Source organism: Glycine soja, chromosome 9 (assembly GCF_004193775.1).
Source record: "Glycine soja cultivar W05 chromosome 9, ASM419377v2, whole genome shotgun sequence".
Lineage (NCBI taxonomy): Eukaryota > Viridiplantae > Streptophyta > Magnoliopsida > Fabales > Fabaceae > Glycine > Glycine soja.
Genome location: NC_041010.1, coordinates 2,945,402 through 2,970,252, shown reverse-complemented (window position 1 = coordinate 2,970,252; position 24,851 = coordinate 2,945,402). Strand labels below are relative to the sequence as shown.

At 32.6% G+C, this 24,851-nt stretch overlaps 2 protein-coding genes across 3 annotated transcripts; both read left to right on the top strand.

The window, feature by feature from the left end:
• The first annotated feature begins 553 nt into the window (after positions 1-553).
• LOC114366859 (aldehyde dehydrogenase 22A1-like) lies at positions 554-11,214 on the top strand. 2 transcript variants are annotated; one of them, XM_028323873.1, is made up of 14 exons: positions 554-916; positions 998-1,041; positions 1,359-1,463; positions 2,817-2,944; positions 3,174-3,296; positions 3,671-3,824; positions 4,054-4,157; positions 4,239-4,317; positions 4,907-5,002; positions 5,109-5,246; positions 9,315-9,530; positions 9,836-10,027; positions 10,515-10,658; positions 10,747-11,214. In XM_028323873.1, the coding sequence occupies exons 1-14, from the start codon at positions 805-807 to the stop codon at positions 10,903-10,905; spliced, it is 1,794 nt and encodes a 597-aa protein (XP_028179674.1). In that variant the 5' UTR covers positions 554-804; the 3' UTR covers positions 10,906-11,214. The 2 variants fall into 2 exon arrangements, with proteins under 2 accessions (XP_028179674.1, XP_028179675.1); XM_028323874.1 differs by lacking the exons at positions 4,907-5,002; positions 5,109-5,246 and having other exon boundaries at positions 557-916.
• Positions 11,215-20,654: 9,440 nt separating this feature from the next.
• On the top strand, positions 20,655-22,359 carry LOC114367613 (probable N-acetyltransferase HLS1-like). Its single transcript, XM_028324800.1, has 3 exons — positions 20,655-20,837; positions 21,090-21,220; positions 21,477-22,359. Exons 1-3 carry the CDS (start codon positions 20,655-20,657, stop codon positions 22,357-22,359), a joined length of 1,197 nt encoding a protein of 398 aa, XP_028180601.1.
• The last annotated feature ends 2,492 nt before the right edge of the window (positions 22,360-24,851 follow it).

The window sequence follows — 24,851 nt, the reverse complement described above, 5'->3', positions numbered from 1 at the left end:
AATGCAAGTTTGCTATCGGTCCAAATTCACATATGAAAACACAGATAACTCGTTACTTACCTTTCTCGTCAACTTCGTCACCTTTTCACCAATCACAATAACTTTATTGTCCTTGCCTCCTCTATCGTCCTCTATGGTCTCTTCTAAATATTGTGATGACTTCACCCATAACAAGTGATCTCCCTACATGTCACATGCAGTTATCAAGCTCAACAACCTGCTTCACCTCTAGGACAACGCATTGCAACTCAACCGTTGTTTCGTCAAATACAATAATATCACATTCTTTGAGATCGAAGATGTGACAGCGACATCATTAGATCTTCACTTCTTTCTCCTTTTTCTGATTATTATTTATAATATTAGTGAATTAGGAGATCAAATCTTATGTATGATGAAAAAAAAAAGTAGATTGAATGCAACAAGTATTATGCTCCGTGTAAGTATAATTTGCTCTTATAATTAATTATACTTTATGAGTAAATGTTTGGGGACAAATCTTGTATGTACGAAAATATTTTTCCTATTACTTGTATGTACAAATCTTGTATCTTGTATGAACTAAATCAACTTGTAAGTTAATTAAAAGAGTACTTAGTGACGGAGTTAGTACAAGTACAACACTAACAACAGTATCAAACGCACAGTTTCTTCTTTCATCGCCTGAAGGTTCCCAGATTCTTTCACTGTCTTCACTCTTCAACCATTGTCCTCAAAAGAACAATCGAAACTCCGCGGAAGCTTCTGGAAACCCTACCGAGGCAATTTTCTCGCTCACTCTGAATCTGCTGCGAACTTCTTCCAATGGCGTTTTGGTGGCCATTGCTCGTTCTGGCACTCGCTTTCGCCATCTGCAAGTTCCTTCTCATTCTCATTCCTCCCAAGGTTCCTTCCATCGACGTCGACGCTTCGGATGGTACTCTGCCTCACTCAATCTCTATCGCTCGTAAATTTGTTGCCACGCTGAAAATGTGATGTAGATTTTTTACTGTCACAGTGTTGGACGATGGCAGCCAGGCGCAGGAGAACAGCTTCATATACGTGAGTGAGTGCTATGCACCTGCAATTTTGAATTTTATAAATCGCTGTGTAGTGATTAGTGACTTATTTTTTTATCGGTTTTATGCTTTTGTGTTTTGCTTGATCGGTGTGATTTGTTTTTATATGTGGAATTTAAAATTCAAATACGGATTAATTGCAAATGCATGTGGTTCGGAGTTGTTGTAGTTTAGGGGTTAACTTGTTCACGACATGGCACTTTGAATGCAATGATTTGGAGTTGGAGGTTTGTGATTTTTTTTTTCCTGTTCTGGAGAGTATGGCTGATTCGGTCTCATTGATGATTGATTCGTAATCAGGTGCCTCCAAGGGGAACGGCGCAGCAATCGAGCGGGAAAGTTCAGTGCTATGAGCCTGCTACCATGAAATATTTGGGATATGTTCCTGCATTGACGCCGGATGAGGTCTGTGAGCCTGTGCTTCTAAGGAAACTGATCGTTTGATGCATGCTTTTAGTATCTAGTTTGAGCAACATTTGTTTTAAGATGCAATTTTTTTTTCTCTTGGTAATTAGTGTTTGGGCAACATCCCTCCCCCATACCTTCGCATAGCGAAGAGCCTCTGGGCAATGGGGTACGAAGTTTTTTTAATTAGTGTTTGGAAATTTTGATATTTAAGGATACGATACTTGAAAATTTTTGTGGCTGAAGAAAAATACCATAGTGTTTATAAGGTAGCATTGGTTGTCAGAAAATATGCTAGTTGTGCTGAAGTTGACATGTCATTAGCTTCTAGCTAAACTTTTATGTTAAAGCTTCATTTTTGCATTTTACATACTTGTCTATGTTGAAATGCAAATTCAATGGAATTTTATTCAAGCTGTATGTTTTTTGATGTTAAATATGGAAATTCCTTTTTTCCAATGTTGACTACCTTTTGGTTTTCATCCATTTATTATTTTTCGTCGTATGAATGTGTATTATGCCCGTGCCTAGCTTAATTAAAGTCCTCCTGGCACTCTTAATGATCCATGTGGGGGTCCAAGTGACAGTTACGGGTGGAAGTAAGCCGAGTCGAGCAAAACCTAGCACAAACTCGGTGCAATGAATTCCTTTTCTTGGTTCATTCCTTGCTCATTGGCTGCTTCAGTTTGATCCTTTACTTTATACTTAATAAATTTTTTCTTTAATTTTTATGGACTTCAGTCGAAAAAAAAATTGAAATTGCTACATCCTCACACACAAACACACACGCACACAAGTTAGTCAGAATTGCACCAAACAACCCTATGACCCACCAATTTAATGCTACCTTTTGATCCCTTGCACACCGAAGATCATTTATTTTGACGGGATTGCGTAGGATCACTGGGGAAACTTGTAAAAATACTGGAATTGGTGATTTTCCATGAGTTAGGAACCTGGCGTGCTGACAGGTTAGCACTTAGCAACCTGTGTCATAAGTCGATGATTTTATACCAAATCTGAGTTCATTGTCCTCTCTCTGATTCTCTCTCAACCGAACTCTTTCAATCTCCGTCCTCTCTCAGTCTGTCAGTCTCTGCTCTTCGTCATCTCCTACACCTGCAGTCTAAGCCTTTGTTCTTCGTCGTTATTTGTGAAACAGTGAAACTTGAGTGAAAAGCCACTCGGTTAGGATCTCATCTCTAGAAGCACTTACAAAGCCACAAAGAAGGATTATTTGATTTACAAGAACAAGTTATTGCTAAGTGTTTAAAATATTGGTTGTCATGCCAGTTTGACTAGATTAACAAGTATGGCAAGAATTAACTAAAACTATGATGCATGCATGAATAGGCCAGGGAGCAAGTGGAAAAAGTACGGAAGGCACAAAAAATGTGGGCGAAGACAAGCTTCAAGAAAAGGCGCCAGTTTTTACGTATACTTTTGAAGTATATAATTAAACATCAAGCACTTATATGCGAGTAAGAGCAGTTCTTCTCCGTGGTCATTGAAGGAAGATTTAAGTGTTGGTATTTTTTGTTAACTTACATAATGTTGCTCTGATGATATTCTGGGAAGAATGTTAACGACTTCTGTTTTTAGTTATCCTATTGTTCTTTTCATTAGCCTAAAATATATATGAATTATACTTATTGCATGAGAATATTTATAACTTTCTTGAGTATATTCTAATTTGTGTGCCTTTACCAGAATATCTTCACGCGATACTGGAAAGACAATGGTGGATGCCTCTTTAGGAGAAATAATGACAACATGTGAGAAGATAAATTGGCTACTGTCGGAGGGTGAGCAGTGCCTAAAGCCTGAGTACCGGTATACACCTTAAACTTTTTTTTTATAAATTTAGACCTAAAAACTAGTAGATGTAGATCTATACATATCTTTTTTCTTATAAGTGGGTACACCATAACCCCCCTCCGCCCAACCCCAGTAATTGACACTTCCTCTCTGCTTAAAGGGACTGGTAAATCATCTGTCTCGGCTTATTTTATTTTTTAATATATTTTAGGTTCTTTCTCTGAAATTGTAAAGTTTTAAATTTTTTGCATATATTCCACCAATTGTTTTACAAAAAAAAGAGGTGTTACCTTTCAAATATACTTAAATGACTTTTTATGGTAATTTTTTTTTCTAAATGCTCATTCATGACTACTTTTATGTTTTGTGATAATTAAAAAAATTTACAGATCCTCTGGAAGAGCTATGCTTCATAAGAGAGCCAAAGTAGAATTTCACCCCCTTGGTGTTATCGGTGCCATTGTGTCGTGGAACTATCCTTTCCACAATATTTTTAACCCTATGTTGGCAGCAGTTTTTTCTGGAAATGGCGTTGTGATTAAGGTATAAAATGACTTAATATCTGCTATCTACCTATCTAAAATGGTTCATTCCTTGAATGCATTACATCTTTTTAAGAATAAACATTGTTGACTGATATGCTTTCACGGTGATTATATAACTTTCATTGACAAACTTATATTGAAACTGAGACTCTGCATAGGTCCACTTACAAGTTACTATAACATATATTATTTCAATTTGACAGAAATTCGTGTGATTCTGGTTGTAGATTTCGGAACATGCTAGTTGGTCTGGATGCTTTTACTTCAGAATCATCCAATCAGCCCTTGCTGCCATAGGAGCTCCGGAGGACCTTGTTGAGGTGATAACAGGGTATAGCCTTATTTTGTGCCCTTCTTCCCCTGGTTTCCGTCACATCTGCATCTATAGCCTTAATTGGACTTTTCTTACCAGGTTTGCTGAAACAGGAGAAGCACTGGTATCTTCTGCTGACAAAGTCATTTTTGTTGGATCCCCTGGGGTTGGCAAGATGGTATGATTCCTTTGGCCTATCAAATTGCTCCTTCTTGTCCTTCATTTCTAAATTGTATTCTCTAACAATAATAATTTTGTTTCCAATTCTGCAAAATATGGTTCTGAATGTGTTATGCATGGTTGATGTTTAATAAAGAAATTCTAGAGAGTACTCAGTCAATCTTTAACTGAGATGTATTTGAATCTTAAGCCTGATCTGTAGCCAGAAAAAAAAAAAAGGAAAGAACAAGAAAGTAACCTCAAAGGTTGTTGTAGTAGAGTGATGCACTGGCAGATCTACATTGTGGCCAGGGTGTGCAAGTGCACCCCCCTCATTTTAAAAAAATCACAAATAAAAGTTTTTTTTCACATAAAATTACAAGTAAAATCTTATATTTTTTAATTTGAACCCATTGATTTAATCTATTTAATCTATATTTATATATTTGAACCCATTGATTTTAGTTTTATAATTTGCCCCCACTAACTCTGGATCCTGAGTCTGCCACTAGATGTCTTGGAAGCCGAATGAATGCTGGGGATAGTATCCACCTTTTAATACAGTAAGATGTCTGTGTTCTAATGATGTGCTGCATTCTTTTATACAGATAATGAGCAATGCTGCCGAGACACTTATCCCAGTTACACTAGAGCTTGGTGGAAAAGATGCATTTATTGTTTGTGAAGATGTAGATGTGGATCTTGTATGAATCCCTTCCAACATTTGGCTAACAAATGTTAACCTTGCAACTTAATGAAATACTCATTCTTGAAGCCCATAGTTTTAACTGGCTGATTTGCTGAATATAGGTTGCTCAAATTGCTGTCAGGGCTGCTCTTCAGTCAAGTGGGCAGAACTGTGCTGGGGCTGAGAGGTTTTATGTCCACAGGAAAATTTATGCATCCTTTGTCAGTAAAGTTACCAAAATTATAAAATCCATTACAGCTGTAAATGCCCCTTTAAAACATTTCATTGGTAAAAATTCTTAATCCTGCATCTTTCTTTTTAAGCCAACATGAGCTTTTTAATAACACGTGCTTGCACTTAATTGTTACAGCATTGCTATTTCAGTAATCTATCAGCTTGTCTTTACATCTGTTCTAGTCTTGTATTCTGAGACCTTGATCAGAATAAGTATTTGTGACAAAAAAAATTAGCGATAAACCCCAATTGTGGAGATGAGAATGACCCACAAAACCAGAAGCAAATGATAGAACCCTGCAGAACTTAGAGGGTCTGCACCTCCCTTCCCCGAAGCCCCAAAACTTACACAATGACTGCTTGCGTCCCTCCTATCCCCCGTTCCCTTTTATCTTTGTCTCAAATTGACTCCCCCACCTGCATACTTGCCATGTTGCCAAGGTTGTTACAACTCAAATCCTTGTTCTGCCCCTTACTGATATTTCCCACACGGTGAGTACCCAACAGATGTTCATATGATATGATTCATGATATAACCTTGTCCTTTTATTTGTCGATTTTTTCCTTTCCTCTTTTCATTTTCCTCCCTTTTAGCCCTAAGGAAGCATGAGCTATATAAATATTTTCAGAGTTAAATTATACACAGATAAATGTGCATTTGTATATCTTTAAAACTCTTTAAATTTTAACCAAAAAAAAAAAAAAAAACTCATTCTAGTCTATCAAAGCCCTTGGCCATCAAGTCTAAGAAAAAGTTAAATACCAGTCTATCAAAGCCCTTGGTCACCTTCATTGAAAAAGACAGCTTCTAAAACCGGTTCATCAAGAGATAAATGGGCTATTTCAAGGATTCCATTCTCATCAAGTGAAAACCTATCTCTTGCAATATCCCACATTCTTGTTTGAGGAATTTCTTGAAGTGAGGCGAAGATTGCTATGAACATATACAAGATCCTCCGTTCTTTTATGTGTCATCTTATTTCTTTTCAAACTATGTATGAAATTTTAGGTGCTCCAAATCCTTTCACAACAAGAAGATGAAGATGGTTGCCCAAGTAGCTCACCATGAACAAGCCACCAAGATTTTGTATCCAATTCACCTTTGTCCCTTAAAGGAGTCAACATCATGAAAGCCTTCTCTTCCACCAAAAAAATTTGCAAACTCCAAATTGGCTTGTCTCCTTACATCCACATCATCAAAGTATCTTCTAAAGCATTTCTTCCTTTCATCAGTAAGTTCCACACCTTGATGTGAGGGAACTCTTGATGGATCTTCACTTAACCATTCATGACTGTAATATCTACAACATTAAAAAAAAAATATAAACATAAATTAATATAATCCACAAAGAAATGCATGTAAAAAAATATAATCATAAATTAATTTAGGATATAAAGTATTACCTTGGGTTTAAAGAATGTGCTAGGCAATGAAGAGGTGTGCTACTCTTAGTCCAATGGTCCATTAATATTTTGTGCACTACGTCATAAAAGGATGATTGTTCATTTTCTGTCTTTCTTTCTTGTCGATATATGACTTGTCTCACCTTTTCAATCATTGAATCCCACATTTCATATACCAAGTGTAGAACAACCATATCAATATCTATCTTTCTAAGAACATAAATAGGAGCAGTGAAAGAAAGTATGTAATCAACCTTGTCCCACCAAATATCATCCAACAAAGTTTCTTCCATTTTTTTTTTGCCTTTCCAACATCATTGTCGAGTAGACTATTCAGGACTAATAACCATCTTTTGGAGTTCTTCTTTCAAACTTCTAAACCTCTTGAGCATCACAACAGTTGAAGCAAATCTTGTAGGAGCAACAGAAAGCAACTTCAATGAGTTGAAGTTGTTGTACAATGATAATCTCATAGAGTGTCCCATGATAAAAAATTTAATCAAATTAGCATCGCCTGCAATTTATGTGATCCAAGAACATTGTTCATAAGTAACATTGTTTTTCTTAGCATCCTTGGCTGCACAAATATTTTTCAATGCAAGTTCAAGGTGTGCGCAGCACAAGGAGTCCAATAGATGACAGGAAACTCATTCTCTATGATCATACATGCTGCCTTACATACAACTGCATTATTAGTCACAATTTGTACCACATTTGATGACCCAACCTCCATAATTGAATCTTTGATGTGTTGAGCAATAAAATCCTTGTCCTTTATATCACCAAAGCAATTTACCGCCTTTAAGAACATTGGTCCACTCTCAGTGACAGCCATGAAGTTGATAAGAGGGCTTCTTTGGGGATCACTCCACCCATCATTAACAGTGGTCACACCTTTCTGATTCCATGAATTTCTTATCGGTTGCAAAAGGTTCACCACATGTCTTCTCTTTGTTGTAAGAAAGGTAGTTCTCAACTTATTGTAACCTAGAGGCTTATATCCACTGAGATTAGGAGTATTGGCAGCATAAGACAATGCCTCCCTATAATAAGGATTCCTTGCTAAATGAAATGGTAGCCCTGAAGAGAAAAACATCCTTGCAATTCTGGCATCAAGATCATCTTTGCCTTGCAAATTGAAACCTTTTTCTAAAGGACCTAGGACTTTTGGAGGAGCACCATCTTGTTTCTGTTTTCCTTCCCCAGGTAGAGAGACACATTTTTTCTTTGAACTTTGTATCTTCAAAGTTGCTTCATTGTCCAGTTTTTTTAATTCGATAATTTTTGGAGGAGTCACCTTTGAACAAGGTCGAACTGCTTCTCTCAAGATTTTCAGCAGGTGAGCCCTTACTCGGGTGTAAGACCCAATGAATGAGATTTCACACAAATTGCATTTGATCATGGCATTTCCCCCGCCAGGAGTCTTTCTTAACTTCGTGACATATCTCCATAGGGGTTTGATTTGATCCTCTTGTTCCATTGCTTCATTAGCACTACTCATCTCTACAATAAAAAAATGGATATAATAAGAATTAAGCAAAATAAAACATTGAACAAAACCTATATATGTATGAACGAGCACATGACCAGTTAGGGAAAAAAAGGGAAAACTTTGATTAAATAGAGACAAAATAGAAAGTCCATAGTCACTTTCTCTGTTTTATGATCAGCCAAACAAAGAATTTTATTTATAACAAACCCACAATGCAGCCAGAGAAACAGCCAAACAGGGAGTGTCAAACCCAGAAACCCAGAATTTTATATTATGAAACAAGAAAAATAAAACATAGAAAAGAGAAACAGGGGAGCAACAGAAAAATAAAACGTAGAAAAGAGAAACAACAGTGCAACAGAAAAATAAAACGTAGAAAAGAGAGAAATAGGGGAGCTACCTCGTGTTCTTCGCACTGCAATGGAGGTCCAGCAAGGTCTGAGCGCAGCGATGGCGTGCTCTGCGTGCAGCGACAGAGGTCCGGTGTGGTCTGAGCGCGGCGGTCTGCGTGTAGCAATGACATGCTATGCACGTGGCGCAGAGGTCCGACAATGCTGTTTGGTTTGCTTGCAGAGCAGGAAACGTGAAAGATAAGAAGGTTCATTTCGTGCGTGAGAACTGAGGCAGTTCATTCTCTTTTGTAAATGTTTTTCTTTAATTTTTTTTAAAAAATAATAAAAAATCAGTGACATGTCTGCGTCCGGATGGTGGGCCGTGTCCAATTGCGCGTGTCCAACGAACTCAGATGCACCTGACACCGCGTTGCACGCGAGTCGTGTCTGAATCTGTATCCGGCGCGATTCCGATGAGGGGCACGCCCTTGCGCGGTCGCATCCGTGCTTCGTAGTTGATATTTAAGTAACTTGCTGGTCAACTAGCAAATTGATAGAACTTACTCAATTTATTCATTTAGATGTGAACAAATTACTATTGGCATCCTCCAATTTCATTCTGAAATAATAGTTTTTTTTTATAAAAAAAAGCACAGGGAATCTGGATTCATGACTCATATAGATAGGGGAAGGAGTGAAAGGGTCATGAACTTGGATAAATCCCACACATTGCATTAACATTGAAGATTGGGAACTGCTATACTATCAACACTTTTTCACTGATTATTGGAGAACATGCATCTGCCTCAGAAATATTTAGTATTAAGCATTCCATTTTAAGCTTTCCAGTTAATGGTTTCTTTCAGGGCCCACCTCTTGCTGGAAAGTATGATATGGGAGCTTTATGTATGCATGCACATTCTGAAATGCTTGAAGCCCTTATAAATGATGCTTTAGACAAAGGAGCTGAAATTATTGCACGTGGAAGTTTTGGACCTATAGGTGAAGATGCAGTTGATCAATATTTTCCCCCTACAGTGATTGTGAATGTGAATCACTCAATGAGATTGATGCAAGAAGAGGTAGAAAAACTTGCTGTTTTCTCTGCCATAGGCATTGCCATTTTTTTTTTCCTTTTCCATCTGTCAAGCGTTGCACTGATCAGCCATATTGTCCATATCTATGTAACATTGTAACTAAAATACATATCGTTTCATGTCTTGACTAAAAGCATTGGATATCTTTAAATACGGATAATTGTGTCTCCTCATCTCATGTTATATATGTCCTGCAACTATGCATTTATATTCAAGAATATATTTCTATATATCTTTTGTGCTTCATAAACTGCTTACTTGATTCATTTGTATATTTTAATGACTTCTAGGCATTTGGACCAATCATGCCAATAATGAAATTTAGCTCTGATGAAGAGGTTGTCAGGCTTGCAAATGACTCAAAATATGGGCTTGGGTGTAACGTTTTCTCAGGCAGTCAGAGCCGTGCTAGAGAGATAGCTTCCCAGATACATTGTGGGCTTGCTGCAGTTAATGATTTTGCATCAACATACATGTGTCAGGTAAATTTATTTTACTATTTATCTTCATCTCTCTATCAACATACATGTGATATGAACTGTGCTATGTTGATCACATTCAGCTGCTAGAGAGAGATTTTTGAAATATTAGTAGGTGCACCTGAGTAAGGAGTTTCTGATTAGAAAGTTCGTCAAAGAAAAAATTGAAATGGGGGTCTTTGCCAATTTGGCTATGGAACCAACTATTCGCTTATTCATGAAAAAACACAATTTCCTTAATCCTTTCTGTTTATAATTTACTATAACATCTACTTTGCCACAAAATAACGTATTTAGGAAAGATCTTCTGATTCAAGTGACAATATATGAATGTTATATGAGAAGAGTTCAATTATTTTGTTTTTTTCGGCTATTATAATTATGTAGTTCTTTAGCCAAATATGGCCGGGATATGTTTACTACTCAACCTAGGTCACAATTTTAGTTTCCACTGAATTAAAGTTGCATTGTGAATTTTCCACTATTCCAGTCCCTTCCATTTGGGGGCGTGAAAAACAGTGGATTTGGACGATTCGGTGGTGTTGAGGGTTTGCGAGCCTGCTGCCTTGTAAAATCTGTTGTTGAAGATAGATGGTGGCCATTCATCAAAACCGTGATACCGAAGCCTATTCAGGTTAGTCTGGAAAACCTTTCATAATTGTAAATCATTTTACTTCACTTCAAGTTGAAAGATACTGAGATGTGTTTTTCCTCTGCCCTAGTATCCTGTAGCTGAAAATGGATTTGAGTTCCAGGAGTCGCTTGTTGAAGCACTATACGGGCTCAGCGTGTGGGACCGTTTGCAAGCATTGGTTAACGTGCTGAAAATGCTTACTGAGCAGAACTCTACAAGTGGCAGCAGAAAAAAGAAAAATGACTAATCATGTCAGGACTGGTAACATTCCATATGGTTCATATTCATATCATCATCATGTTCAAATAATTGAGGGCCTTTCGGTTTGTCGTTTATCTCCCAAGAAGACTCCAACTCTAATTTGCAGTAGCCATTATTAACTCCTGCCATTTTTGCTTTGCTTATCGATGACAATCCTGGGCTACTTGTCTGATGAACGTTCATATGGATTTTATATCTTTATGGTAATGAACTTACAGCTAGAAATTAGCAACTTACAACTCTTTTTTTCTTAATTAAAAAAATGAATATAATATTTACTGATAAATTACCTTTATCCTCCCGTGGTATAGCTAAAAAACATTCCCATGTTATGATTTTGACATCTTACTCTCTTATGATCTGATTATCTGATTCATAAACACTTTGGGATTGTTTGATTACTGTATTTTTGTTTTTTTGTTTTTATAACTATTTTACAACGTACTTGTTAAGAACTGTTTTTTAATGTAAAGAAAAAAGGAAAACTTTATAAGAACTATTTTTAATGTAAAGAAAAGAAATGTTTGAGAACATGAATTTGAAAAACCTTGTTTTATCTGGGGCATGAGTCTGTGGGACTTGGTGGCGAGGAGGAATGATGAGCATGGCTTGGGGCACTGTCCTACAAGTCTACAACGCCTAGGTGGGGGTGCTTTGCCAATGACTGGATTGACTGCTGGTTCTTGTGGTGCTCCACTCTCGACATTGTTGGATAAAAACAGTGACCCTGGTGAGGAATAGGGTTGTTGTTGAGTTCAATTGCACTGAGGAAAGTGAAGGGGGTGCAATTATAGTCTGGAAGAATGTTTGGGGATGATAAGTGTATGAGATTTATAATTTTTTTTCATTAATGAAATAACTCATTTACAACAATAAGTAAACCACATCTGAACTTCTTATCTGCGAAGTTATCTATAATTACTCTATATAAACAGAGGTTTTTCGTTGACAAAAAAAAGCAGAGAAGAGAAATACATTGAGCAAAGTTGAGTTTCTCGAGTCAGTTCTTACTAGGATTGAGTCATAGTGCTTCAACTTCAAGTTATGATATGTCTACGATTAAGAGTGCTACATAGCTTTCAACTTATATCTTTGTGAAATAGAAGGGTATGTTCCCTTTGTAGTTCTAGGAAAGGTTTTTCCTAAGTTGAGAGTGAGTTTACTCAAGTTTGTTGGTCTGACATTATATTTATTTTCTTTCATGATTTAATAGTTTTTAATAAATTTTAATTAATAACGAAGTGGGCTTGAAAAAGTGTATTCCTAACACTTCTTTTAATACATATTTAGATAGTCAATGTTTAGTTCATCACAAAAAAATTTAGATTTCAACTATTAATTGAACTAATCCATATTCACAAACGGTTATATTTTTGGCATGACAAATATATAAAAGAAGCTTTATTTTATTTACAATTTACCTCTTTTTTTTTGTTTTTTTTTTAAGATAACCTCTTCTTTATTTTAGAGCCGAGCCTTGGCACACATTGATATGGTTGTTACCGTGTAAGCTGCAAATATCAGGTTGACGATTTTGGAGTGATCTTATAAGTAATCTCTCGGAAGGATTCATTTGAATATCTAATGATTAGGTGAAGCAAGCAGAATATATAATAGAGTCAAGTGAAGTGAACTGAATTAATATGAAAAGGAATAAAATATCATTATCTTGCTTGGATATTTTTATGATAGAACAGAATGTGATTTTCATTCTACCATTTGGTAAGTCACTGCAATGAATGGGTTATAATTTTATATTATTCCTGTTAAAAAATGAGTATTCCTATTTTCATTTAAAATTTAAAATTTAAAATAATAAAAAAAAACTACTGTAACAGCAATTTAATTTCTATATAAATTAAATTATATTAACCTTAAATATTGGTGCACTTGGATATAACATTAAATCCTTCTTAACAAATAATTTGCTTTTAAATTAATAATGAAATATTGTCGGTCACGTTGTGATGTCTGTATTATCCTTATCCATTACATAACCAGAAGCTGGGGTCATTGTGATAGCAATATAAAAATAAAAATAAAAAAGTATTGTTGACTACAGTCAAAAATTTAATCAAAGTTGGGTATGAAAATAAACTTACGATTCTGCCTTGAGAATGAAAATTTGAATACTGTACTTTTCTTAATGTATTAGATCGTTCAGAATACTGTGCTTTTCTGATATTTTCGCACAATATATACCTTATGAGTTTGAGTTTTACCGGTGATAAAGGAAAAGTAAAACCTGAGGATAATGTATTTCTAGGTTTAAAAGCAAAGTATATACATATCTACTATTTTCACATGTGTAAATCCAACAACCAGAAATGAATAAGGATAATTCATCACCATTTCAGAAGACGACAAACAACAGATATTCATATTTGGATCAACTCTTTGAAAACTACTCAAAACTTGTGCCAGAACATTCTTTATATTTTTGCATTACTTCAAAGGTGTGTATATCAGATAAGACTTTTTTTAAAAAAAAAAAAAAATACAAACTTTCACAATTCCAAGCTATATGCCTCACACCTTTCAGTTCTGATGAATTGCCCTTCAATATAGATCGTGTTTAAGCATGAAATATCAGCCTGAACGCTCAAGAACAAAAACAAGGGGTTGTTAAATGACGAAAATTGTCTATAACAATAATTATAATAATGAGTGTTTTTTCTTTAAAAAAAATGTTTTTAATTTGAAGAATGTTAAGGACACTCAATCATCATAGACTTATGGCCTTTTTTGTGTCTCTATTTTTTGGTATGTGGCATGGAAAACGTTTCTGCCCCATATTTTTTTATGTAAGTAGTTTACTGTACATCTTGTACAACCATGTGTAACTACTGACTCTTTTTTTTTTTGTACATGGAAAAAAAAAAAACAAAGGAAAGAAGAGCTAATGCCTAATGTACTGCGCCCCTTTTCTGTCAGCAAGAACCAGCTGAGTTATGAAGGGGGGACAGCCATTAAACACTTGGAGATTACATTGCAAGGAGGAACCTGTTTTAGCAAGTTCATCCGCACACATGTTTCCTTCACGAAAGGTATGATTGAAGTGAAGGTCCCAATGGAGGAGCTTAAAGTCTTGAATCTTCTGTATGATTGAAGCATAAGGATGAAGTGAATTCCTTCCCTCTGAAATCAATTGTAAAGCCAATTTGGAGTCTGACTCACATTGAATATTCCTAAAGCCTTTATCCCAAGATAAATTCAAACCATGAAGAATAGCTAGTAGTTCAGCCTGCAGTGACGTAGCCGTACCACAAGAGCCATAGAAACCAGCATGCCAATCGCCAAAGGAGTCACGAATAATACCCCCAAACCCAGCATTTCCAGGGTTACCAATGGAGCTGCCATCAATGTTGAGTTTAAACCTAAATTTTGAAGAATAACTACTGACTTTGAATCAATATAGACACGTATTTGTATTTAAAAAAACAAAAATTCTCTCTCCTAATCTTGAATTGACATATCTATCAAATTTAATAATTTTTAATGAATTTTAGTTAATCACATAATAGTGTTAAAAAAGAAATTCTTCTCTTAATTGTATCTCACATTTCTTAAATTTGGGGAAACAATTGGTTGACACCTAAGGAGTGTAGACATCTAGAGTAAAAAGAATGAAAAATGAAAATATAAGTAATATAATATTATTAGTAAAATAATTTGATAACAGAAAACTTGTATAACATTAATCAAGGCTATGTTTGGATGGTGAGGGTCAGCCTAGTGTGCAAAAAAAAAGTGTTTGTTAATTACTAGTGTGTAAAATTCCTTTTTTTATTTATTAAATTCCATTCTTTCTTGAACTTCTATCTAATGAAATTTTATTAATTCAAGTAATAGAACATAAAATATGAATTCATTAGGGTTAGCCAAGTATAAGAAGTTTGGATAATTTGTGTAAATCTTACATTCAAACATTGTACAATAAAAAAATAATAATAATAAAATACAGATATATATACTCCAATTCGTCCCATTCCCACTAATCATCAAAACAAAGCCTAAGAATATATATTAGCTACACCTATCGTCTCCAACCCCCACTTGGTAGGAGCCATGAAGGTTAGGGTCTCCCTTTCCCTCTTGTTTTTTCTAATTATCACTTTTCTTAATTCTTCTTATTTTCAAAAAGAAATTAATAGCTTTACATGTACAATATGGTGGTTCTGGAAGGCACAAGTGTTTTTAGTTCGTATCCAATGGCAACATGCAGGATCTGTTTGTTGGAACAACAGCCAAGGGCCAAAATTACTTATTACCACGCTGAAACATGCCATACATTATAAAAGCAGCAGCTGGCGCAGAATGGAGAATTTTCTACCAAGATCTTCACTGGGAATTTCGATCAATAATTAAACTCCTTGTCAGAAATGATAAGCTCTTTTTCTTACCATAACAGAAATTTGAGAGATACATTGCTTTACTTAAAAAAACAAACTAGGAATCTGACAAATAATGACATTGCCATAACTCCATGTTTTACGGCATTTTGAAAGTTGCTTTCGATGACAATCTCTGTAGCAGGTGGTGTTGGAGGACGCAGAAATGATTAGTTAAGTGACTAAGTAAGAAGAAAAGCCAAAAAGGGGCGAATATTCACAGGGTAGAGCGCTGTTATTGAACTGCATTACACCGACAGTACCCTCACATAATCACGTGCTGTCTTCATTGGCTTTTTTACCGGCAATTTATTTCCATTTCTTTCATACGGGATATTTTTTAAGATGAAGTAAGTGGTAATATGACTTATAATTTTTTATATTTACCATTTCAAAGTTTTAAGTTGTTAATTACTTCTTTTTTTAAGTCATAAGATATTTTTTTAATGCATTACGACTTTGAAGTTGTAATACTTTTTTTCATGCTATTTTTATTTCTTTTGTTTGTATTTTATTTTTTTATTTTTTTTTAAATTGTAAATAATTCTATTTATTTAATTATTAAATAAATATTTTTAATTTTATTTATCATTAGTTTAATTTAATTTATTTTTATGGTTTTATTTAATATGTTATATATTTTCTTAATGTTTTTTATTTAAAATATATCATATTTTTTAATATTTTTTTATTTAATATATTTTATATATTTAAAATTTAAATAATCTTTTAATAAATACTTATTATGTAAAAGTGGAGGATATAATTATAATAATTGTTCATATAAATAACTAAATGACTAATATAATTTTTATTTTTTAAGTTTTTTTTTAATTTGTATAATTCATTTTTTATTAATGTATTATGTTGTTTTTAATTTAACAACTATTTTTATTACTAAATTATTAGATGTTGTTAATAGTAATTTCCTTCACACAAAATAAATAATCTTATTTTATAAACAATTTATTAGTAACAATTTTTTTTAATATTTCAAATTTTACGTATTTAAAATAAAATGAATATTCAAAAAAATATTAAATTTCATTAAGTTACTTTTTTATTTCATTTAAAAAAATAAAATTCAATAACATTATCAAAAAATTATATAAATTTTAAATATACAAAATATATTAAATAAAACAATATTAAAAAATATAATATATTTTAAATAAAAAACATTAAAAAATATGTAACATATTAAATAAAATCATAAAAAATATACAACATATTAAATAAAACTAATAATAAGTAAAATTAAAAATATTTATTTAATAATTAAATAAATAAAATTATTTATAATTTTTTAAAAATTAAAAATAAAACAAAATAAAATGGAAACAAAAGAAAAAATATACCGTGAAAAAAAAAATATTACGACTTCAAAGTCCTTCCGACTTTAAAGTCTTAAAAATAAAAACAAAATTCACTAAGGACTTTAAAATCGTAAATAAAAAAAATTAAATTAAAGTGATAAAATTATTTACGACTTCATTTAAAAAATTTATAAGTCGATCGTAACAAATATAATATATAATTTTTAATTCAAAAATCATAACATTTATTGCGACTTATATTTTTAAAAAATAATTTAAAAAACTCTCCATATGAAAAAAAAACGAAAATAAATTGTCCCTGAATCGTAAAAAAGCCGTCTTCATTTTTATTTCAGTATTTGCCACCCCAATCATGCAAAAAATAACAGAACTAGCACTTTAACATATTTTAAGCACGCAATCACTATGGTTATATCAATGAATTGAATTGCACCCCGTCCCTTGGTGAATCTACTTCTCTGGGGAAACTTTCTCCTAGGAAATTATTTTTTGAAAAATTTTATAGTGTTATTTATCCATAAATTAATCAATGATAAGAACTAACAAATGTGACTTCAGTTGTTAAATAATGAACTTATATTCTAAAAGGATGTGGGTTTTATTCTTGCTGTTGATATAAAAATTTTATTGGTGAATAGTCTATACATATTTACGTAAGTATTTTTTAAACCTGGAAACTTAACATGATCCCATGAGTTTCCGAAACCTAACTAATCACCTAAACTTTAGCTTATCCAAAAAAAAATATGATAAGAGTGTTGAATTTTATATTAAACACTCAAATAATCATGTTTACTATGTTGGTTGACATTGTAAAATTTGTTACAGATAAAAATAAATCTGCGTCAGTTGATGCATGTGTTCCATGCATTCGGTGCTTAAAAGCCGGGCTTATATGTGCCATAAAAAGGATTATGAATATGATGAATTTGAAAGCATTGTTGTCATAGCACATAAATTCGAGGAAATATGATAATTTTTAAAACTTACGGGACATAACACGATTATAATGTAAGGTATAAAATTAATGTAAAACGACACAAATTTTAAACTAGAGACGATACAATTAATATTTCAAAATGAGCATAAGTTATTATAGAAAAATATAAATCTAAATCATTATGATATTTTTATATAATCTGTACGGAAGTTAAAAAAATATCGAACAAATGCAAAATATGGCTAAGAATAGTCAAAGTACCCTAGAAGTGTTTGGTAGATATACGGGTCCGTCGTAAATGCCACATGACACGATTAATATTTGAAAAATGTGTGTACTTTCACGTTGAATCCTAGTCTTCTTTTGTTATTGAACGAAGAAAATGGACAAACAGTCCATAACATGAAACCAAGGAGTAGGGATTCTGCCCCATAGTGGGAGTTAGCTAGGAGGCACGGTCGGTTTGTGCTACTATTGCTATTTGTTTTTTCAACAATCGAAAACTATCTATTAAAATTTGCATATATTGAAGAAAATGGGTGATATATGTGTTCAAGAGAAGGGATGAATTGAGAGCATTTCAAAGCTTTTTTCAAGGAAAAAAAATCAATTCCATTCGAAAACTTTTCAAAATGCTTTGTCTCTCTTTTACAAGGGATCATTAATAAAAAATTTACTTTGACGTTATATTTGGATGCTATAGTAGTGTGCTCTTATAACCTCTCAGGATTAATTAATTTAATGCAATTCCTTTTTTTTTACAAGCAATTTAATGCAATTCTAATGAAACGATGTTTGGTGATCCACTAGCTAACCGTGTTTGTCAAACAGATTATATGTCTTGTAACAATGATCTATGGTACACAAAGAGACTTTCAAACCACGGTGCTGAAAACAAAGAAAGTGGGAAGTGTTTGTTAACCCTAGAGATTTCCAGGTATATATTCTTCAAGGGTTCTACGTTGACCTAAATTGGCTTCTAATTATATTATTAATAAATTGATTGAAATTGTGCATATATGCATATTAGCACACGTCGGTGCATGCGTAACATTTTTTTTAAAATTGCAATCAGTAATCAGGAACCGATTCAGAAATGTGTTAAAGGGGTCAATTTTTTTTAAATAATTATTTAAATATTTAACTTTTAGAAAATAATTATTTAATAAAAAAATTGTACAATTAATTAATTCTAATACAACTGCAATTATAGTTTAAAACCTATTCAGAAGTTATTATTTAAAAGCTTAAATATATTTTTTTATATATTTTATATAATTTATTTTGATTTTATTACCTAATTAATTAAATTTCACGTTTTTATTTTATTTTACTACCTGTAATTTTTTATTTCACATTTTATTAGTATGTTATTTCTTTTTTCTGTTTATAAGATTCAAGTTAAAAACGGTGTTAATTTTTTTTTATAAGATCCAATATATAATATTTTTTGTATTAATTATTTTTAGATAAAAAATATCCTTCATTAAAAGAAAAAATAAAATATATTGTCAAATCATTAGAAGAAAAAGAAATATTAATTACAATAATAATTTTTAAAAAAGTTATAAATTTAAGATAAATTTATTATTATAAACTCAATTAATTATTTTCTTTAATCTTAACAAATTAGAAAACTGAGTCTTATATATAGTAACCCAAGGAGTATGTCTGTTTACACTTATTTTCTAACGGAAAGGAGTCTTATATAAATTTAAGAATTTATAGTTGAGGAGTAGATTTCCCTTCTCAATGTCAATCTTGATCTATATTTTGAAATCCTGTTGAAGTCTTTAGTCGATCCAATGATTTAGTTTTCACGCAACAACGGGGTTTGACTTCAAACAAACTCAAATTGATGTTTTGATCACGTTTAGTCAATGGTTAATGATCAATGAAGATTAGTTAAGACCCATAAGATATTTAAACAAAATATACAAATTAATTATAAGGTATAATTAAATCAAATTTTTAAAGTTAGAAACTAAAATTAAGTGATAATATTGTATTATATGCATTGTAAAAATGAACTATATCAAGGCTAAAATATTTTCGTTTGATGCAAAAGGTATCAATATAAATTGAGAAGACTAGTATTTGTTGTTTAACTTCTTTCAAAAAATATGTTAAAATATTATGTAGTAGTGGGCATAGCTAGCTGGCATATTCTAACTTAAAAACTACATTTAATTCAATTTTAAGACCCAAACACGATTCAATTTGCTTTGTGTAGTAGTGTTTTTAGGTGGACATGGATGAGGGATATATAAGGCGTTTTTCCTAGTTGTACATTGGAAGCTTGGTTCTTTGCTGCAATAGGCATTACAGGTCTTGAGTACTGTTAGTGCATATTGATCTATTTCAACTTGATTTTTTTTATGGGCAAACTTGATGCTTACCATACCAGACACATCTTGTGTTAGTGTTGGTGTTTGTAATTAAAAAAAAAAAAATCTCTTTGGCCTTAAAAAAAAAAATCTTTGTGCCTAGACAATCTCTTTGACTCTTTCAATGTAAGAAATGCAATTTAAAGAATAAGATATCAACTGTTAAAAATTATGATAAACTTAAATAATAATAATGCATGTATAATAAAGTTTAAAATTAATTACAAACTCAACTAATAATCTTTTAATTAATAATTATTGTTGTATTTTATCCTTTGAAACACACAATCTCTTCACATTCTAATAAATATTATATATTAGGCCTCGGTGCATTTAACTTCAGAAGGCATCACTCATCTTCTAATTCTTCCAATGTGGGACGACGTTCCCACTTTAATCAAGTGTGCCAACAATAAATCAATTTTGAAATATATAAAAAAAAAAAAAAAAAAGTGAACATGATCACAAATGTCACTTTCAACGGACGCATCAATTCATATGTAGGAAAATATGAAGTCACGACAATAGAACAAAATAAGGAAGGAAAAAAGAAAAAAAATTCTTCGCCATATTTAAGGATGCAATGTGAATATTGGTGGGTAGAGATCCAAATCAAGAAAGATCCCATAATGATTTCCATTCCCACTGCCTCACTTGCTTCATTTAGCCAAAGAGAAGAAATGGTTGACCGTACAAAGAGCAAGGTTCTTATCAGAGAATATAATGAAGATAAAGATGCTAAAATGGTGAGAAAACTAGAGAGGAACTGTGAGGGTGGAACCAAAAAGGTGGTCTCCATTTTTACCAACATGACGGGTGACCCTTTATCTAGGATTAGGTTTTTCCCCCTTCATGTTATGCTGGTGGGTGACTATAACATCCCTTTCTTTTCACTTTACAATGTTGTTTTTCAAATATTCCACAATTGAACTTGTGTTTGTTTCATTCATTAACAATCTTCAGATTTTGCATATACTCTTTGTCCTACTTCTCCAACATGAAACCGCCATATCTGTTTCCTTTACACATATTTATGTATATCACATGATTAAATAGTATAAATTACCACCTGATTAATTAATTATATATGTATGTGTTCATATAATGACCTTCAGGTAGCTGAGCTTCTTGACACAAGGGAGCTTGTTGGAGTGGTTCGGGGAATCATTAAGAATATGGGCACTCTTTCTGGGTCATTCTTGAAAATGGGTTGTATCTTAGGCCTCAGAGTCTCTCCTACTTACAGGTAATACTCACTTTCTTTCTTTTAATTGGACCTAAATTTGGAAATTGACTTGAAGCATAAGATTGCAAACATGGTTTTAAATTGTGGTTCGCAACCGCAATTGCAGATGCAATATTATGATTTTTAAGGTTTCTATAAACTTAATTAGACTAAAATAACTAAATGTTAGTCAACAATTTTTTTTCATTGCTATTTGTAATACAACTACAAGTGTAATTTTAAAACCCTAATTCAAAGAACATTTTGGTATTTTTAGGAGAAAAGGGGTTGCACTAAGACTTGTGACCGCAGCTGAAGAATGGATGGTGAGAAATGGAGCTGAGTATGCATTCTTAGCGACTGAAAAGAACAATGGTGCATCTAAAAACCTATTCACCATCAAATGCAACTATGTGAATCTCAGCTCACTTGTCATATTTGTCCAACCAACTAGTTCCCTTACAAAGCAAATTTCCACGGATATAAAAATAGAGAAAGTGGACATAGATCTAGCAATTTCGTTGTACAGAAGAACCATGAGGACCAAAGATTTGTATCCATTGGACATGGATGTTATTCTGAAGGAGAAACTCAGCTTAGGAACATGGGTATGCTACTACAAAGAAGAGGGATGGCTCAACTTGCGGAGCAAGGTAAATAATGAAGATCTTATTAATAACAATGAAACCTCAAGATCATGGGTCATATTTAGCATATGGAACACTTGTGAAGCTTATAAGCTTCAAGTTAGAAAGTCTCAACTACTAAGGTTTCTTCTTACAACCTTAAATCATGCAAGAGAGAAAGTTTTCCCTTGTCTCAAAATGTGGGTTAGTAGTAGTGACTCACTTTGTAGACCTTTTGGGTTTCTCTTCATCTATGGAATCTATGGAGAGGGAGTGAACCTTGGAGAGCTCATGGAATCCATGTGGAGATTCACATCAAGAGTAGGAGAAGCAATGAGGGACTGCAGGGTTGTTATAACTGAGTTAGGGTTCGGTGATCCACTTGCTAACCATGTTCCTCAAACAGATTCTATGTCATGTATCGATGATCTATGGTACACAAAGAGACTTTCAAGCCATGGTGATGAAAATGTTGATGAACTAATGATGAACGGACAAGTGAGAAATGTGTTTGTTGACCCGAGAGATTTTTAGGTATATAATTAATGTTCAAAGGTTTGCGGTTTGCCTATGAAAAAAAAAACTTCAAGATGCATGGGTTCTATGTTGACCTAAATTGGCTTGTATATTATCTATATCAGATGGTTAATTAAATCTGTTGATTTTAATCAGCAAACAGTTACCTACATTTAGTTAGTTATGCACGATGTTAATATCAGTAGGTTTTCTATGATATATATATATATATACACACTCTTTCACCACATTGTATTGAAACACTCCCTGATATTGGGTTGTTGAAAGAAAACACCAAAACATGTTAAATGTTGCTAGGTCTCTCAGGTTTCAATCCCAAGTTCCTATTCTTTTTTTGTAATTTGATGTCCTACAAGCAGTTAACATCATTAATCTCCTGACAAAAAAAACTGATTATAACAGATGAGATGCATATCTGATAATCTCAGCATAAATTAACGCTAGCTTTATGTGTATCCTTGACACGGAGTTATATATCTATGCCTTTTTCTTCCACCCATACATCCCAAAATTAATATCTGCTGTTCTGAAGAGAAGGGTATCTGCTGCTAATTGTTTTTTTTTTCCTGTTCGTTGGAGTTGTGGGAATTGGAAGTTAATGGCTTAATGCAATAACCACTCACTTACAATTCGGGAGAGGAAAGTGGCTTTAACATGGTTCTTTGATCTGTGAAGTTTTGCAATACAATGTTAATTTGGTTAGGTAAATATATAAATATGTAAAGGGGCTGTTGATATATACAAAATGTAGCAAAATGTCTATAGCCAAGTTTGGTTACATATGAATGTCAAATCTGCAGGTTGGAATATTAGGGCACCACTGGTGCCCTTAATAAAATTTATCTTTTGTCCATAAAAATAATAATAATACAAATCATCGTCTTCGTGTGTAAGAATTGTTAATTTAATTAAGATAACAATTAAATCAAATTTTATTTTTGTTTTAGGTCAGATATCACAAATATTTTATAATATAATGATTGTTGGTTTAAAAAATATATATAAAAAAAATAAATATAATTTTTTCATTAAATAAATCATTCTATCTACATATGAACATAATAAAATTTTACAGCAGATTATTTCTATAATTTAATCAAATGTCTTCTTTTCTTGTCAGTGGATTCTTAGATCAAATAATGCTATCTAATATTATCAAGATATAAAGGCATGATTTTAAGTTTTATCGTTTCTCATACGTACTTTATGTCGAAACAATGTGTTACCATAAAGTACATAAATGGTCATGCCTCTTATCTATCGGTACGGCCATGAGTTCAAATCAATTGAGTCGAAATCTATCGCCACATTGTAGACACGTAAATAGCTGCTATAGTGATGGCAGGGTTTCGTCTCAGACTCTCAGGCTATCATAACTTTAAGGACACGTTCTATGTATTCCTAAATTAATCATCACAATAAAAATAATTAAATAGCCAATTTGAACAGTGTACACATCCATTGATCCATGTATGTGAGGAAATATTAGCAAATCAAATGTCTAGGAAATTATTCCAAATGTAAAATAACTAAAGGTTATGTTTTAAGTCCTCTAGTAAAAAAAAATATGTATTGTTAGTGTTTATAAAGTGAAAAAAGTGTCATATAAGTCACATATTTTAACAAAAAGGTCCAACATATTAAAAAAAAAAATAGACTTCGTTTGTCGTCAGACGATCCTGAATATATCTTGAACTATATATCTAGGAATGCAACTTAATTTAAATCAACTGAGTACCGTATAATAATTAACTCATAAGAAATTGGCTCCTCCTGTCATATTTAGAAAAAATAAGTACATTCCTAATGATGTCAAAAAGAAAATTATGTTGTTGAAGTGAAAGGATCACGTACTTTTTTTCAGAAAACAATCATGCCGTACTTGTGAAAATTTCAAATTCAAATAATTAAGTAGATTCTTGTGGATGCTACCAATGATTTGAGGTGGATATATAAGCGTATCATACAAAACTAATATATTCTTTAAAAAAAACTGATATACTGGTATAGCTTAAAAACTGCAGTAAAAAAAAATTGTGTGAACCACTCTATATTTAACGTTAAAAAATGATTCTAAAAATAACGTTAAAAAATGTTAAATGCTACAACTTTGAAGTGAAATAATTTCTTAGACTAAGACCAGTCATTCTACTACTAGTCTAATACTAAAAAAAAAAAAGTCGAATACCAATACATCCTTTTTATAAATATAAGCTTTGTATATACAGAGAGAGAGTGCAATTCAAATCAAAGTTGAAACATTAGATCTTGACATACTTCTGTACTGATTTGGTCACTAATTTTTGTTTTATGACTATGATTTTTAACTTTTAGGTTTTCCAAAGGCACGCTCACTATGACTGCCTTTAAAATAATAATAATAATAATAATAATAATAATAATAATAATAGAATGGATCAAATTTTCTTCGGTTTAGAAAACAGGAAAGCTCTATTAAATACGTTATTCGTGGAAAACTTTTCGTCGTT

Excerpts from the sequence above, each read along its gene's own strand:
- LOC114367613 (XM_028324800.1), top strand. The coding sequence starts at position 20,655 with ATGGTTGACCGTACAAAGAGCAAGGTTCTTATCAGAGAATATAATGAA. Across the intron at positions 20,838-21,089 it reads TCCCCCTTCATGTTATGCTG|GTAGCTGAGCTTCTTGACAC; the intron begins GTGGGTGACTAT and ends AATGACCTTCAG. Across the intron at positions 21,221-21,476 it reads AGAGTCTCTCCTACTTACAG|GAGAAAAGGGGTTGCACTAA; the intron begins GTAATACTCACT and ends TGGTATTTTTAG.
- LOC114366859 (XM_028323873.1), top strand. The coding sequence starts at position 805 with ATGGCGTTTTGGTGGCCATTGCTCGTTCTGGCACTCGCTTTCGCCATC. Across the intron at positions 3,297-3,670 it reads TGCCTAAAGCCTGAGTACCG|ATCCTCTGGAAGAGCTATGC; the intron begins GTATACACCTTA and ends AAAAATTTACAG. Across the intron at positions 3,825-4,053 it reads GAAATGGCGTTGTGATTAAG|ATTTCGGAACATGCTAGTTG; the intron begins GTATAAAATGAC and ends TTCTGGTTGTAG.